The sequence below is a fragment of the Schistocerca serialis genome, chromosome 1, assembly GCF_023864345.2.
Source record: "Schistocerca serialis cubense isolate TAMUIC-IGC-003099 chromosome 1, iqSchSeri2.2, whole genome shotgun sequence".
In the NCBI taxonomy this organism is placed as follows: domain Eukaryota; kingdom Metazoa; phylum Arthropoda; class Insecta; order Orthoptera; family Acrididae; genus Schistocerca; species Schistocerca serialis.
The window spans coordinates 795,494,473-795,512,551 of record NC_064638.1 but is presented as its reverse complement, the minus strand read 5'-3'; the positions used below and the strand labels follow the sequence as shown (position 1 = coordinate 795,512,551).

At 37.9% G+C, this 18,079-nt stretch overlaps 1 protein-coding gene across 2 annotated transcripts in view; it reads right to left on the bottom strand.

Moving 5' to 3' along the window:
* The window catches only part of LOC126483769 (phenylalanine--tRNA ligase beta subunit), a 111,974-nt gene that overhangs the window by 13,384 nt on the left and 80,511 nt on the right, over nucleotides 1-18,079 (bottom strand). For both annotated transcript variants that reach the window (XM_050106921.1, XM_050106928.1), the window contains exons 8-9: nucleotides 4,584-4,791; nucleotides 4,397-4,477 (exon numbers count right to left, since the gene is read on the bottom strand). In XM_050106921.1, coding sequence (XP_049962878.1) covers nucleotides 4,397-4,477; nucleotides 4,584-4,791 — 289 coding nt within the window. The remainder of the gene's footprint in view (nucleotides 1-4,396; nucleotides 4,478-4,583; nucleotides 4,792-18,079) is intronic.

Below are 18,079 nucleotides of genomic sequence, written 5' to 3'. Positions count from 1 at the left end.
CCACACGATGTTGCATTCTGGCCCGAGATGCTGGAAATGAGGCATGCTTGCTTGTGTGTGTGTGTGTGTGTGTGTGTGTGTGTGTGTTTGTTTTTACTGCCATAGGCTGTGGCCAAACGCTACATGTGAGTGTCTTTTAATTGTGCGGGTCAGCAAGTTGACGTGTCTTCTTTACGGTAAGTAGGCAATCTATCTTTTCTTGCACTGTTGATATACCATTATATTTTATCATTTACAACATCACCTCTGAAATATATATCACCGTTTAATGAGTTTCTAAAAGAGACATACCATGACCATGTTCAGTTGATGAATGGGAAACAAGTCGTCATGTTCAGCTGATGAGGTGGGAGAGCAGGTCATAACAGGTTTGGAAGATAATACAAGAATGTTTAAAAGACAATACAAGAATTCTTAGTTTATAATGGAACACATGCTGTTTACTAGGTGAGCAAAAAATTGCTAACAGGTAGAGACCACATCTGTAAGGATTTTGTGCAAAATCCTGTGAACAACATCCACAGGTAATATTGCTTTCAGGTTAAGTAAAATGTAGAACTGATCTATAATTACCTCTTATGCAACATAATAACACAAAATTAAGATGAATGGCAGTAAGAAACATTGATGTTAAGGAACAAGAGACTTCACACACACACACACACACACACACACACACACACACACACACACACACACACACACAACAAAGATGATGTGACTTACCAAACGAAAGTGCTGGCAGGTCGATAGACAAACAGTCACAAACATACACACAAAATTCAAGCTTTTGCAACCAACGGTTGCTTCATCAGGAAAGAGGGATGGAGAGGGAAAGACGAAAAGGATGTGGGTTTTAAGGGAGAGGGTAAGGAGTCATTCCAATCCCGGGAGCGGAAAGACTTACCTTGGGGGGGAAAAAAAGGACAGGTATACACTCGCACACACACACACACATATCCATCCGCACATACACAGACACATGTCTACTTGTGTCTGTGTATGTGCGGATGGATATGTGTGTGTGTGCGCGAGCAGATTGAATTAATGGGAGTTGAAGAATATGAAAAGAAAGCAGCAGTTGAGAAGGCAGTAAAACAGTGTTGTATCTTCTTCCCTAAATTATTTAATCTGTGCTTTGAACAAGCACTAAAGAAAAGAATTCTCAAAAGGGAATTGAATTTCAGGGAGAAAAAAATGAAAACTCTGACATTTGCCAATGGCGTCATAATTCTGCCATAGACAGCATGAGAATTGGAACTCAGTCGAATGGAATGGATAATGCCTTTAGAAGATGTTACAGATGAAAATCAACAAACTAGGTAATGGAGTATAGTCAAATTAAATCAGGTGATGCTAAGGGAATTTAATTAGGAAATGAGATACTAAAAAACACTCTATGGTGGGGGTGGGGGGTATGCACCACAAAGGAATTATCCAAATGGAATCAACAGAAGTGATGTACATGCACAGGAAAACAAATGATTATAAATTCAGATAAATTGGATAATTTATTCAAGAGAAAGTGCTTCACAAATTGAGCAAGTCATAAACATATTAGTGCACCTCTCACCCCTATGCAAGTAGCTATTTGGCTTGGCACTGACTGACAGAGTGGTTGGATGTCCTTCTGAGGAGAACCATGCCAAATTTAGTCCAACTGGTGCATTATATTATCAAAATCATGAGCTGGTCGGAGGGATCTGCCCATAACGCTCCAAACATTCTCAATTGGGGCAAAATCCAGCAACCCTGATGACCAAGATAGGGTTTGGCAAGCATGAAGACAAGCAGTAGAAACTTTTGCTGTATGCAGGCAGGCATTATCTTGCTGAAATGTAAGCTCAGGATGGCTTTCCATGACGGGCAATATCCACAACATACCACTATACTTAAGGCTGCTGCAAATGATGGCCAAAGTGATCTTGCTACATGAAATGGGACCTCAGATCATCATTCCTGGCTGTCACGGCATACGGCAGTCAGGTTGGTATCCCACCGCTGTCCAGGGCATCTCCAAACACATCTTTGCTGGTCATCAGGGCTCAGTTCAAATTGGGACTCATCACTGAAGACAATTCTACCCTTGTCAATGAGATTTCCGGCCAAATGTGCCAGACAGCACTGCAAATGGGCTTGCTGGTGTACAGAGGTCAATGGTAGTCTGGGCAAGGGGCACCATGACATTAGTCCCCTTTCTGTGAGCTGCCTATTAATGGTCCTTGTAGTCACTGAAGCACCATTTGCATGTTGCATTGATCCAGGACTCTGAGTGCCTGTCTGACAATTGCTCAGTTCTCATGTTCTGTTGTGTCTAGGTTGACTGCTTCCTTCTGAGGTTCATCCACTCCTGCCAACACTGCTGATTAGTGGCATCACTCCTATTCAAATATAGAGTTGTTCACCGACTACTCCAATTGGCTCCTTTAAGCCTAACTATACATCCTCTCACAAATGCTGACATCTGCATATATCGTTCAAGCGGCTATCTACGAGGCACACTTACTGCCCAACTGAGTATACAGCATGAAATTCGTAAAGATGTTATTCCCTGGTATCAACATGCCCCGTTTACTATCCTAGCCAGTTGTGTGGTAAAATTTTGTTGCAGCATCACACATTCACCCATCAGCCACCAACATTTACAGTCTTGTATTTCCCATTGATACCCGTATGAATATAAGTCTGTCACCAATTTGTTTAGCTCCTTCATGATGCGTTCTTCTTTTGGCTTTGCATATTACAGATGACTTTCCCTATTTGGGGAATCAAAATAACTAAAGATGACAGAAGAAAAACCCAATACAAAATTTAGAGCTGCAACAGCATGAAAAGATTTTCTGAAAAAGAAAAATATGTTCAGACCAAATAGGAATTTAAGTATTAGGAAGTCGTTTCTGAAAATACTTGTCTGTAGTGTACCCTTTATGGAAGTGAAGTGTGAAGGATAAACAGTGCAGATATGAAAAAAACTGACACTTCTGAAATGTGGTGCTATAGAAGAATGCTGAGGATTGTAAACATAGACCAATAGAAAAATAAATTTATGGTGCAAGTTGACAAACAGAAGGGATCACTTGGTAGAACATATCCTCAGATATATAAGACTCATCAGAGAAGCAAGAGATGCAAGTAGGAGAGGTGAGCATAAATTTGTACAGAAATACTTATTAAGATCAAATGAAGTAAGTTAGTTTAAGTAAACCTAGGGTGTATTAGTCAAGTAGAGATGAAGAGGCTTGCTGAGGACAAAGGTCATCAAATCAATCTTCAGACCAATGACAAGACCAAAACAGTACATTATTCTGTATGATGAATGAATGTGATTTAGTATAATGAAGAGCATAACAGACACTCAAAAGAATGTCTTTAGAGGGAAAAAAAGGAACCAAAGCTAAAGGCCAACTTACAACCAACTTCACATGAAAGTTTTGATGATATACATTCAGGTATACAAACCACCAGTGAGTGTTTTCCTTTTCAATTACCATGTAATGTACCTTTCACTATGGTCTCATATTTCATTTGAAAGGAAGTTTCTGTGTCTTCTTCATATAGATGTAGAATATTTATAGGGCCACTTTCACATATTTCAAGATATTTTCACTTCATCGCATACCTCAATACAGACTGCACTTCATTTCCTTCAGAGTTGTACAAGACTAACTCAAGCTGTGATATCTGCTGGCCAACATTGATGCTGTACTGTTTACTTGCCTCTTAAAACAGGTAAGAGACCACATATAGCAGGTACAACTACACCAGAAAAACAACTAAAGAGTTTGATGAACCCATCTGCTTTGGGGTAACTTCTCAGCTCTTCATTGACATCCTCTGGCTAACAAAGGAATTTGAACAATAGAAATGGACAAACCACACATCAACTGCAATTTCATGGGAAGCAATAAATTCTGCAGATGACAAAGCACAAGTTAAAGAGGTAACTATTTAGCCTATCACAAACAGTAATCTTCAGACAAATAGTGGAGAATATTGTTTCAAAGTAAGTATCATAAATGGAAGAACCACTCTTCCTCCAACGTACACCCATATAGATGTGTATTTCATTCTAGAATTAGAATTTACTTCTCTTATTTGTATTTACTGAAACTGTAGTCATTTTCTTACATTTTTAGGTAAAACAACAATAACTAGAAAACTGACAGTTACAACATTTGATAACTTCATAATGCACTATTATCTTTAAGATACCACAAAAATACTACACAATACTTCTAATTTACATGGAAAATGGACACATCAACATTTTACTCCGAATACACTGTGCAACAAAAGCTAAGCAAACTGTATCAGCTAGTAATGTTTCTGTAGCTCAAACAAAGTGAATTAAACAAAACAGCACAAATCAATCTAGTAAATACTAATTGTTACTAACCAGAGAAAATGTGAGAGCTTCTGTGAATCCAGCCTGTGCAACGTTTTCCCTTAACTGGTCCGAGAGTTTATTCAGTGGAAACTGTTTAACAGACAGAAAGCATCAAATTATGCTCAGCTATCCAACACACACACACACACACACACACACACACACACACACACACAGATCCTTATTAATGTTTCACCTCCTGTGCAATAGTGGATGTTTTTGGTAGAGTTCTTTCAATATTGTTATATCCATGTGCAATTGCTACATCTTCATACACATCACAAGCATGAATGACATCATGTCTTGTCGGAGGAACTCTGACTTTCAGCTGTTTGCCATCAGAAATTACATCTGTTTCAAGGCACATCTTTGACAGAAGTTTGGCCATGTCTTTAGGTGACTGACTGAAATACAAACATAATATTACAACAAAAATAATCAATTGTTGATAATATTATGTAAATGGATAGATTGCATTTATGATACTTCCTATCCATTTACATTATAAAACATAATATTGACATACATAGAAAATAAACAATTGGATACAAAAATAAATTATTTAAATATGCTTCAAATACTGCAGTAACATGCAAAATCTTCACAAAAAGGAAACTGTAACTCCACCCATGTAAACATGTATAACTCAAATAGTGTTGGAGTTGCACACAACTGCACCAGCACGCCTTTTGTACTGAAAATGTTTTAACCCATCACAGAATGATACAGATGAACTATCCATCCAATGTCTTAGAATGCCAGTCCAAGTGCACTTTTATATATATAAAAATCTCTGCATTGGCGATGGCAAAGAATGTAATGGCAGTAATCACCCTGACTTGATACCACATTTACATAACAATGAAGTCTAACAAACATAATAATATTTTATTGATTTCGGAATTCAATGTGAAGGGTTTCCTGTTATTGACATGGTTTTATGAACTGTAATTTCATTAACATCACAGTTTTATATAGCATACCATTAATGAACTCTACCTTTTACCCTTATTGATGGTACGGTTTATTTTCTTTTTATCTTACTTTAAAAAAGAAATTATACTTTACTACCCACACAACAAGTCACATTTATATTAAAATGTCTGAAAGAAGGAATGCAATGGCTTGTTGAAGGCACAGTAATGGCATTTACCTGAATGCATCTGGGGAAATTTGCACATCAAAAAGAGTTTTGCATCACCCTGGTTCCCAGAACTCCTGAAGATAGACATTGACTGTGGCTATTGTATCACAGACACAGTCCCTTTGACTGTTCAGAGATGTCACTAAACCTGCCCAACGATGTAAACAACCATGCATGAGCAGTGCCTATTAGGCAGAGGGGTCTGACAACCGATCAGTTCCAGTCATTCCACCAGGAAGGAGGTGCACGGTTCATGTTGTCTGTAGTTCAACTATGCCTAGACGGTCAATACCGCGGTTCGATCACATCCGCATTGTTACTTTGTTCCAGGAAGGGCTCTCAAACAAAGGAAGTGTCCAAGCATCTCAGAGTGAACCAAAGCGATGTTGTTTGGACATGGAGAAGATACAGAGAGACAGGAACTGTCAATGACATGCCCCGTTCAGGCCGCCCAAGGGCTACTACTGCAGTGGATGACCACTACCTATGCATGATGGCCCGGAGGAACCCTGACAGCAATGCCACCATGTTGAATAATGCTTTTCATGCCGCCACAGGACGTCATGTTACAACTCAAACTGTGTGCAATAGGCTGCACGATGCACAACTTCACTCCCAACGTCCATGACGAGGTCCACCTTTGCAACCACGACACCGTGTGGCGCAATACACATGGGCCCAACATGTCGAATGGGCCACTCAGGATTGGCATCACGTTCTCTTCACTGATGAGTGTCACATATGCCTTCAGCCAGACAATCGTCAGACGTGTTTGGAGGCAATCTGGTCAGGCTGAAAGCCTTAGACACACTGTCCAGCGAGAGCAGCAAGGTGGAGGTTCCCTGTTGTTTTGAGGTGCATTATGTGGGGTCGGTGTACACTGCTGGTGGTCATGGAAGCACCTTTATGACTGTACGATATGTGAATGCCATCCTACAACTGACAGTGCAACCATATCGGCAGCATATTGGCGAGGCATTCATCTTCATGGATGACAATTCGTGGCCCCATCATGCACATCTTGTGAATGACTTCCTTCAGGATAATGACATTGCTTGACTAGAGTGGCCAGCATGTTCTCCAGACATGAACCCTATTGAACATGCCTGGGATGGATTGAAAATGGCTGTTTATGGATGATGTGACCCACCAACCACTGTGAGGGATCTATGCCGAATCGCCATTAAGGAGTGGGACAATCTGGACCGACAGTGCCTTGATGAACTATTGGACAGTATGCCACGACGAATACAGGCATGCATCAATGCAAGAGGACGTGTTGATGTACAGCAATCTGGACCACCACCTCGGAAGGTCTTGCTGTATGGTGGTACAACATGCAAGGTGTGATTTTCATGAGCAACAAAAAGGGCAGAAATGATGTTTATGTTGATCTCTATTCCAGTTTTCTGTACAGGTTCCGTAACTTTCGGAACTGAGATGATGCAATACTTTGTTTGATGTGTTACAACAGCCTTTACTGAGGAATGTAGTAACGGACTGAGAAGTACTGCTCTTTAATAAAAACCTGATTTAATCACAGCTGCATAAAACTAAGAATGCTGGTAATAATTTTGTGGACTGTATCTCTTTCAAGAATCCTCAGATAATGACAATGAAATGGGATTTGTTTTAGCCCCGATTAATTAACAGAAGAAAAAATACTGGTGCTGTGATTCAGGAAAAGTTTGGCAAAAGACTCATTTATTGAACAAGAAAAAAAAAGCAAAGAATGTTAACATAATAATTTAAGACTTGATTTTTACAAATTTAGATCCAGAATTCATTGGACATATCAGCCCTTGGCCAGACTTATATAAACATAATTACACGAAGCAGACTTTTGTAAGGGACTTGAGTAGGAGGAAGAGGAAGAGAAGGAGGAGGAGAGAATGATGCTTGTTGAACATACAGCTCATGACAAGTTTTATCTTACGATGTAGGACATCTCCTTCTCATCAACAGTTTCTGAAGCCCAATACTGTGTTGTTATAAGCCAATCTGTCCCAAAAGCTGAAGTCACAATTAAGTACCCACAAATGTAGCCACCCACGCAACTACTGTCAACTCTATGACCAGCCAGCCCACATTACCAAGATGCTACAGATTACCAAGATGCTCAGTAACATACTAGAAGCCAAATACACATATTTTATGTTAAGAACATGCCCTACTTTATTAATCAAGTCCAAGACTTTCGTACACCCGTCACAATGAGATTCATTTGAATCAATGTCACCAACATTTACATAAATGTACCTGTTGAAAATGCTCTCGAAATCATTAATAGCAACCTACTGACAAAATAAATTAGAACCAAGTAGTAATAAGAACTTACTGAATTGTCAGGACTAATACTGTCACTTAATTACTTCTAATATCACAATAAATTGAAAATGCAAAAAGATTATCTACACATGGTTGGCTGTAGAGATTGTTTAACAACTGCTGTAAATATAAATTACCTTGAAAGCAAACATTCCAGAACTCTTGTACACCAGAAAGTTACTTTATGTACTATAACAATTTTGCTGGTGACAGTAGTTTTATCCTTCTCAACCGAACAACTGATGAAATTTGAATTAGCTAATAGACTCCAGCAACAAATAAAACACAAAATGTTCACAGTAGAGCACAAGGTAAATGAAGGCATATATTTCTTTCAACTGCTTATCTACGGAGAGAAACAACCATAATTTCCATTTTTGCTGACCATCTACTATGACCAATGTTACATAAGACAACACTCTTTATTATCCCCATTACTACAAAATGGCATTATTCAGACCAATGAAAAACTGTATGTTAAAAACTCCTTTGAACCGAGCCCATGAACTTTAAAGAGATTGCCATTACTAAATAATTAATATCTAAAATACAGTGTTGCAACTCACTAGTAATTAAAGGAATTCAACACAATAACTACAGCTCACACTTTTATTCACAGTCTCCATTATAGTTTACAGTCATTCTCTCCTTGAGTGATGGGTCTTGAATTTATTGTGGCTTGTATTCTTATCAACATGGTGTTTAAGTTCTTTTCATTCACCTGAGAGTGACCAAGTTACTTCCTCAAACACTGCCTGATGAAGCCTATAATTAATTCCCACCACCCTCCCCAACAAGCTGCCCATGGTGGAATGTACATCCAAATAATTTCATTGTGGACACAGCAATACTGTATGTCAGTATGCTGGACAGTTTTGAAGAGTTCAGAGAGTTCTGTGTTGGCTGCGTGGAATGTTGTAACATTGTCAGGGTAAACAGTAAGTTGTAGGCTTCCATGTCCTACAAAGTGTTACCTGGCCATTATAAATGTATCAGTGGACATATCACTGACAAGTTCAATGTGAAATGCCTGTGTCGTGGCACATGTGAATAGGAACAGTTTAACTTTTTACTTTTTGATGTGGTGGTCAATTTTTATGGTGACTGCAGTGCATTGCACCCTACAAACTAACAAAATCGCACCAACCAACAGGAAAGGATTGTGCCAAGCTATCTTTGATGCTTTAAGCAACTATTCTCCCTAAAGCAATACAGCGAGTTTGCTAGTTAATAGCTCCTCTTGAACTCTTTTGATCAAGTTTATATGGGCATTGTGTAACTCCAGAGTACTCAGACTACTAGTATTTCTAATATTTTTCTTTGTACTCTCAACAAGTCAAAATACAAGGGCAGTTACATGAAGTACTCACCAGCAGGATCTAAATTTTGCAATGCTGACCAGGGGTTTGGCGATGATGATCAGAATGACATTTGTATGGATTTTGGCTTCTGGCATTAATTTAAGTAGAGATGGGATGTCCAGAGCCATGACTGTCTGTCTTCTGAAAACCATGGTGGTCCACACCATCAGATGTTAAGTGCTACTAGCAAGTCTGCTTAGAGTTTCCATATGAGATGATCTGTGGGACTTTGACTTCCAGAACAGTGCCTCCACTGACTGGGTGTAGCGTACATCAGGGTTTCTGTCAGCCAATTTCAAATGAAAGTTTTCAATTTGTTTGTATCATTTCATATCCATTCCAAAGTGACTGCTGAATCGCTCCACAATGTAGCCTTGTTGTCACTGACTCCCATTTTCTGGCAAAAGCAACGAATGAGTCATGAGCCTATCAATATAGCAAGCAATTCTAGCCTAGGTAAAGTTACTTTCTTGATTGGTGCCAATCTGATATTGCTGCCAACAAAATGTGCTGTGTAACCAACTTCAGCAGTTGTCCGTACATACAGAACAACACACCCAATGGATGTGAACAGGCCAAGAGGGTTGTAAAACTGGGCAGTTGCTTGAAGAACTTTTCTCTTCGTTGCCAATTTGTCACTCGGTTCTTCCGCTATCCTTTGGTAGTAATGAAGTAACTGCTGTACTCAATTGATTACCCAAGACTTGGGTTGTGGGCTTGGTTCCAAAGCCTTTTGGCATACCTTATTGCCGTCAGTTCTTTCAAATTATTGAAATCCATTGTGAAAACCTTTAGCTGTTTTTTATTTTGCACAGTGCTACTGGTTTTGGTCATAGACCAATTTCAAGCTTAGACCAAATGAGGAAATACAAAATGTTGGCGATTGTATAATTTGACTAGTTAGTGTAAGGTTACAAATATCATACTTTCCAGCATAAATGGCAGGAATGTTATATCTTGATGTTGCCAACCATAGTCAGTAAAATTGTCAGCAATATAATAATTGTACAGAGTAATCGTCAGCAAAAGGCTTATTCAAATGAAAATTAATAATGAATTAACAGATGAAAATACATCAAACAGAAAGCGAAAAACAGGCAAAGGTAATGCCATGTTAAAGATAAAATATGTACAGTATGTACTAAAAAGTGAAACATTAATGTAACAGATGTAATGGAACATTGTGGTCTTTAGTTGAAAGTAAACAACAACTTACATCTGCGAAATATATTGCAATATTAAGTGTACAACACACATATAGAAACAGAGAAAGTGAAACTGACCAAAATGTTTAGTAATAAATTTATAATTTCTGTGAAGAGCCTTCAGTTGAACTGAGTGCTAGAAAAATATTTTAATTTTAAACAGCATAACTAGAAGAAAGGTGGGTAGGAGGGGGGGGGGGGGGTGGGGGGGGGGGTGGGGGGGTTGGAAGCTTTTCTTTACAGTGAAATTTTAACAATCCGCTATAAGCACAGGGCAATGTGAAAAAAAGAAAAGGTAATAGAGAAAGAGAGTAGAACTGAGGAGTGGGGGGAGAGAAAAAGAGAACCAATGAAGGGAGACAAGGGAAATTAAAGAGTCAAGTATTATCTTATACATGCATTAAGTAAATAAATAAAGTATCTGCAGAGTCAATGTTACAAGGGAGTGAAAACCCACAAACAAAATTATTGGCCAAGTTTATTTATCTGTGGGACAAAGCAGAGAATGAACATATGGTAAAAGGGTGGGAAGCTAATTTATGTTAGTTTGTTATTGATTTTTTGTATGAATAAGCCTTTTGGTATTAACTGCTCTGTAGAATTATAGTATTGCTGACAATTTTATTGACTGTGGTTGGCCTGCATCAGCAACTTGTAATTGCTTACATCATGGTACAATATTCCTGCCATTTATGCACAATGTTTATAACCTTACACTAACTTGTCAAATTGTACATTCTCTAACATTTTGTATTTCCTCATTTAGACTAAGCTCGAAAATGGTCTATGACCAAAACTAGTGGCAATGTGTATAATAAAAGACAGCTGAAGGTTTTCAAAAAGAATTTCAACAATTATTTAGCAGCTGATTTTCCCTGCCTATATTGACACATCCTTCAAATTAGTTGCTCATTTGGAAAGTGGAAGGCTTATTTGCAGGAAGAGTTCTGCCCATTCCTAGCAAACAATTGCAGCTTCCTCACTGTCTCTCACACTAAACACAAAATAGTCCATGATTATAGAATCATCAATGAGGGTTGACATTTGCTATTCCATTCTTAGTTTGTTCAACACAATACCAAAAGAACCTAGTGAGAGCAATGTCCTGCTCGGAAGACTTGGTCCACAGCCTAGCTGCATCAGAAGTTTGCAGAATCGTAACAAGGTTGCCAGTATGTCTGACAGTAAATGTGTTCCTGCTTAAAGGGTGTCATTCGAAGTTGGAGAGTTTAGTTCGTGCGGCGATGCATCAAACACAATCCTGCTATCAAGCAACCAGCCATGCAAGCAGCCTGCATAATGCTACAACACTAACAGAATGTGTGCCAACAGGGGTGGCCACTTGCCCTTCAGATGTGCAGAATGCGCATGGACCACCTTCCGGGTGGCTTACACTAATTGCACATGCTTGTGGGCAAGCTGAGGAGCACCAGGTAGTGCCTGCGCACAGTGGGGCAGTGTTGGAGAAGCCTGTCATATAGTGAATACAGATTACTATGATAGTAACAGAAACTAATCTGCAACGGATGGCCTGAATGCTTACAAGTGATGGAAAGATGGAACATTTGGTAGTAAACAACAAATTCAAGTCCATTATGCTGTCATGTTAAAAACCATACTTTCTGTCACAATGCTATGCAATAAGGATGACTTCCATGTTCAACAGACAGAAAGCGTTCTCATCAATACATTTTGTCAGTTGTAGTCTCACATAAATGTAAAGTTGCTCAAATCCCCGAAAACAGTATAAACAATCATAAGTTGAGTTCAAACATACTGCTGGTCAATATAGGACAGTAACAAACCAAAACGAATGTTCCAGTTTACATATATTATGAGGAAAAGTAGACAAATACAATATGCTATACATGAGACTGAAAATTAAGAACAGCAGAGAAATCATGACACAATTAATTACAAGACAAAATGTTACATGAAAGGAAAATGGAGGCTGACACAGAAATCAGTGATAGTTGATTAAAGAACACAAGTGGCTATAAATAATAGTAGTATATGTAACACTCATTCAGTACCTATGATAAAAACTATTAGCTTGACATTACAAGTACTTATGTTTAATTTACTTTGCACTTACTCCTCATTACTGTTATTGAATTGGCTGTGATTATATGCTGACCAGTTACCAAGATTGAAAAGTTGTACAATGAAAACCAAATATATTGTTAGACATTAATTAATTAATTACCAGTATTGTCAAATAGGAACCAAAATTTGTGAATTGAACTGAGAGAGAGAGAGAGAGAGAGAGAGAGAGAGAGAGAGAGAAGTCAAGAATACACATTTTCTTATAGCTGCAAATGAATTCACAATTTTTTACCATAAATTACATCAATTTATTTAGGAGACAACCAAGCTTGTCCACAAAAATTTAATGGCTTATCTTTAACCAATATCTTCCACAGGATTAAGAAATGAATGACGACAAAAACAGGCTATTTCGAATTGCTGCATTTCTCTACAGTAAACAGCATGGATTTCAAAGATGTCTTAAAGAAAAAATACTATTATCTAAGCAGTATAAAGACAAACAATTGCAGTGATTTTTTTAGGTTTAATGTCTTAGTGTCACGTAACTCATGAATGAAGTTCAGGCCTGCACCCCTAACTTACAAGATGTGGTTCTCTGCAATGTATTGAATAGTTTGGTAAAAAAAGTCCTGTAAACATGAGTTCCAACTGCATATCTTACTTCTTACTTCTTCTTCACTACTGTGAAAAACAGGTCTCTTCTAGAGAATTTACTAGACTTTTTTTTGTATCAAATGATCTTTCTTCTCACATACCTGAACACTGACCATTCCTCCTGGGACACCCAATATGTGCATATACATTAAAGACGTATAGTAGTAAGTTATAAGCAATGAAAATGAAAGACAGCATTACCCTAACAAAACTGCATAACAATAAAAAAGCTCCATTCACTGTCATATCACACCGGGGAAAAATTTCAGATAAAATCAAATTTGCTTTCCAAAAAATCAATCTGAGGATGAAACTTCAGAAAACACAATACAGTCTGATTACAAATTTGTCATTCCCTAGAACAGTCGTGCAAATTCATTCATTTGAGTGTTTGTAAGTTAAAATACGATAACTATGAGAAAATGCACATACAACAGACAGGAAGAAATTTCAAAGCAAACTTCAGAGACCATCTTAATTTCACAAGCATAAACCTATTTTCACTTAGTTCACATCTGTAAGAACGAAACCCCACAACTAGTAACATAACACAATGCTTATCAATCTTACACACCGCTGGAAAAGGTAGCAGGCTAAATAGAAATAGAAATTTTTCACGTATATGATGAAATATCCTGACACTTTGAATAAACAGACTGACCTAAAATCAAAAATTAGCTATTTAAAATTACAGCAATATTATCATAAATCTTTAGTGCTGAAACACATTCCTCTATTTAAAAATTTCATTAACACAGACAATAAAACTAAGAAATGACAATATATAATCTATGAAATAAAGAACACAATCCATATCTTTGGATATTAAATACATCACCACTGACAAGTACATAATATTGTAAAATACTATGTTAATTACATACTCAAAATTTTCACTCCCTCCTCCCAAAATTCACCTTGGATGTAATGGTAACATTAACTGAAAGATATGTATCACTACATGAGGTGTGAACGAAAAGTAACAGGATTTTTTTTTTTTAATTTGCAGGCTTTATACATCTGATTTTAAAAATTTGTTTTATTATTATTATTTTTTATCTTGTTGGTACACATGATCCTGATCTACATTTGCATTTTCAGCTGTTTTGAATATTTAGTGTATTACTGACAGTTGAAAAGGTTGTAAGTGTTTTCGATTGCTTGATGAATTTTTACTTTTGAAAAAGATGGATCAAACAATTTGCATTTAATTTTGCTTCAAAAATGGAATATGGTGCACCACTACATTCAAAATGCTGACTGTGGCTTTTGGCGAATATACTATAAGTAAGATGAGTAGTATTGAAACATTTCAAAGAGGGTAAGATGACTTTGAAGACAACCACTTCCATGACCATACTAGCACATCAATTACTGATGACACTGTGGAAGAAGTAAAGAAAATGGTTCTGGAAAATCTCTGAATTATTATCAGAGAGGTTACTGAAAATATCAAAATATTCTTTGGCTCATGCCATGCAACTTTTTCAAATGTTTTGGGCACAAAATGTGTAGCAGGAAAGTTTGTTCCGAAATTGTTGAATTTTGACAAAAAATGACATTGTGTAGACATCACTCAGGAACTGCTGAATAAAGTTGCCAACGAATCAGAACTTCTAAAGAAGGTTACGATGGGTGACGAAACATGGGTATATGGCTGTGATGTTGAAACTGAGGCCCAACTGTCCCAATGGAAACTGCCTGAAAAGATAAGACTGAAAAAAATTCAAGTTTGATCACATGTGAAAGTTGTGGTCACTGTTTTCTTTGATTACATTGAGATAGTGCATCATGAGTTCATGCCTTATGGTCGTACGGTCAATAAGGAATAATACTTGGAAGTTATGTACAGTCTGAATGAAGCAGTCTGAAGAAAATCGCCTGAGCTGTGGCAAAGCCACTCATGGAAATTCCATCATGATAATGCTCCTGTTCACTCCTCAATACTCATACGGGATTTCTTGACAGAAAATAAAACCATTATGTTGCCTCATAGCCACCATATTTGTTGGGCATGGCACCTGTGACTTCTTTCTATTCCCCAGGCTGAAGATAATCTTGAAAGGGTGTCGTTTCACCACCTCTGATGTGATAAAAACAGAATTGCTGAAGGAGCTGACCACCATAAAGAAAAGTGAGATTCAGAAGGACTTCCAAGATTGGAAAAGGTGCTGATACAAGTGTATTATATCAGACAGGTTTATTTTAAGTGGACTAAGCTGATGATGATGATGATGATCGTGATTAAATAAAGATTCTTTAAGAAAAACAAAAATTTCCATTGCTTTTTGATCACACCTCACATGATATGTGTACTAAGAGCCCTAAACAGTTAGACAAGCAGTACAAAAACACAAAGTTTAAATATTTTCTGTGTAGAATTTAAAGAAGACAGTGTAGGTGGCTTGTACTTAGATCCAGAGACAAAATTCCAGTACTGCTCACAGACACAATAACAGTCGGAAAGATCAATTCCACACTTCTGGAACTATCAGTTCTTTTACCAGGGAGGAAAGAGGGATACAGTTTGGTAGGTTGGGAAGAAGGGGCAGGTCACTCAGATCCCAGAATGAGAGGACCCCATCTGATTTGAGGACAAAGGGAGAAAAGATGAAGGGGCAGAAGCAAGCCACCTGCAGTCCAGTGACGGTAGGACATAGCAACAAGTAAAGAAGATAGGAAGATAAATCAGAGGTAGGAAGATTAGCACAACTAAGAAGCAAACAGAAAAGGAGGTGAGAAATAACTAAAGAGAGAGATGGGGGGAGGTGAAGATAAATAAGATGATACAGAAAAGAAGAAAGGAAGTGGGGGACAAGAGAAATTTGAGAAAGGAGAAATAGAGTAAATGGCTGAGTACTAGAACTTTTACCTACTGGGCCAGCCATGTGTCTCCTTGCAATTTTAAAGCTTTCTCCTTTTGAAATATCTCTCTTTTTAATCACATAATATACTTGTCTAACAATGGAAACATCAGGTTGGAATATCAACAATAAAACAGCTCCAAGCTGCCAAAGATGGTGGTCAAGTGTGTGTGAATGCATACGTGTGTGCTTCCTTTTCTGAAAAAGGCTTTGGCTGAAAGCTAAAAATGTAACAGCCTTTTTGTCATGCCTACTGCAACTCAATGTGTCATCATTATGTTGAATAGCATTCTATCCTTTTGTAGCATTCTATCCTTTTGTAGCATTCTATCCTTTTGTAGCATTCTATCCTTTTCCTTTTATTGTTAATATACTTGTCTCATGCACAGTGAAATACAAAATATGTCCGAAGATTTTATCCTAATATATCGGTACCCACTTCCTTTCAAAAGCATAAACCATCAATCTTCTCACAAAAAACAAAAAGTATTTGTGTATTTGCAAATTTTATTGATGGGAGCATGTTATGAGAAATATACATAAAAAAAAAGTGAGAGAGCATCTCCAGTGCAAAGGCGCATTCGGTAAAGGCAGGTACATAAGTTCCAATATAGTAGCAGGGAACAATCAAAGCAGTTGGTTCCATTTTAGAAAATGATGCAATTAAGACAAAATCATAATAATTTAGGCTTTCATGATCATTTGTTGATGTATTGCCTGTTGGCTTCCAACTTGGGATCTTCAGCTGATGTCTGTTTAAGAATTTTTCTGACTTTTGCAGCAAGGGCGGTTGACACTGTCAAGGGTTCATCTGCCACATAGTCCACCTTCAGCAATGCAGGGCCTTTAACAATGCCAGGCACTCATGCTGGTGAAACATCAGGAAAAATCATCAAACACACATCAGCTGAAGATCAATGACAGAAGTTAACAGGCAATACAAACACAATATTCATCTCAATAGTTAAAAACTCATGACAACAAGTAACGAGAAGGATAGAGTGCTGCTCATCGCAAAGATGACACAATGAGTTGCAGACAGGTACAATGAAAAGTGTGTTGCATATTTAGCTTTCGGCCACGGGCGTCCTTCATAAAAGGAAACATGCACACACATCCATTCACACAAGCAAGCATATCACATGCACAAATGATTGCCATCTATGGCAGCTTGGGCAAGAATTTAGCTGTCACATGGAACAAAAGCAGCAACCTGCCTTGAGGATTGAGGGTTGGGGAAGGGAGAAGAGCACTGTTTGTTGGTGGAGAATGCTGGGATTAGATGGAGGCATGAGAAGACAACATCTACATCTATGTGATTACTCTGCTATTCACAATAAAGTGTCTGGCAGAGGGTTCAATGAACCACCTTCAAGCTGTCTCTCTACCGTTCCACTCTCGAACGGCACGCAGGAAAAATGAGCACTTAAATTTTTCTGTGTGAGCCCTGATTTCTCTTATTATATCGTGATGATCATTTCTCCCTATGTAGGTGGGTGGCAACAGAATGTTTTCGCAATCACAGGATAAAACTGGTGATTGAAATTTCATGACAAGATCTCGCCTCAACGAAAAACACCTTTGTTTTAATGATTGCCACTCCAATTCACATATCATGTCTGTGACACTATCTCTCCTATTTCGTGACAATACAAAATGAGCTGCCCTTTTTTGTACTTTTTCAATGTCACTCGTCAGTCCCACCTGATGTGGATCCCACACCGCACAGCAATACTCCAGAATAGGGCAGACAAGCGTGATGTAAGCAGTCTCTTTAGTAGACCTGTTGCACCTTCTAAGTGTTCTGCCAATGAACCGCAGTCTTTGGTTTGCTCTACCCACAATATTATCTATGTGATCATTCCAATTTAGGTTATTTGTAATTCTAATCCCTAAGTATTTACCTGAATTTACAGCCTTCAGATTTGTGTGACTTATCACGAATTCGAAATTTAGCTGATTTCTTTTAGTACTCATGTGAATAACTTCACACTTTTCTTTATTCAGGGTCAATTGCCACTTTTCTCACCATACAGATATCTTATTGAAATCATTTTGCAAGTCGTTTTGATCATCTGATGACTTTA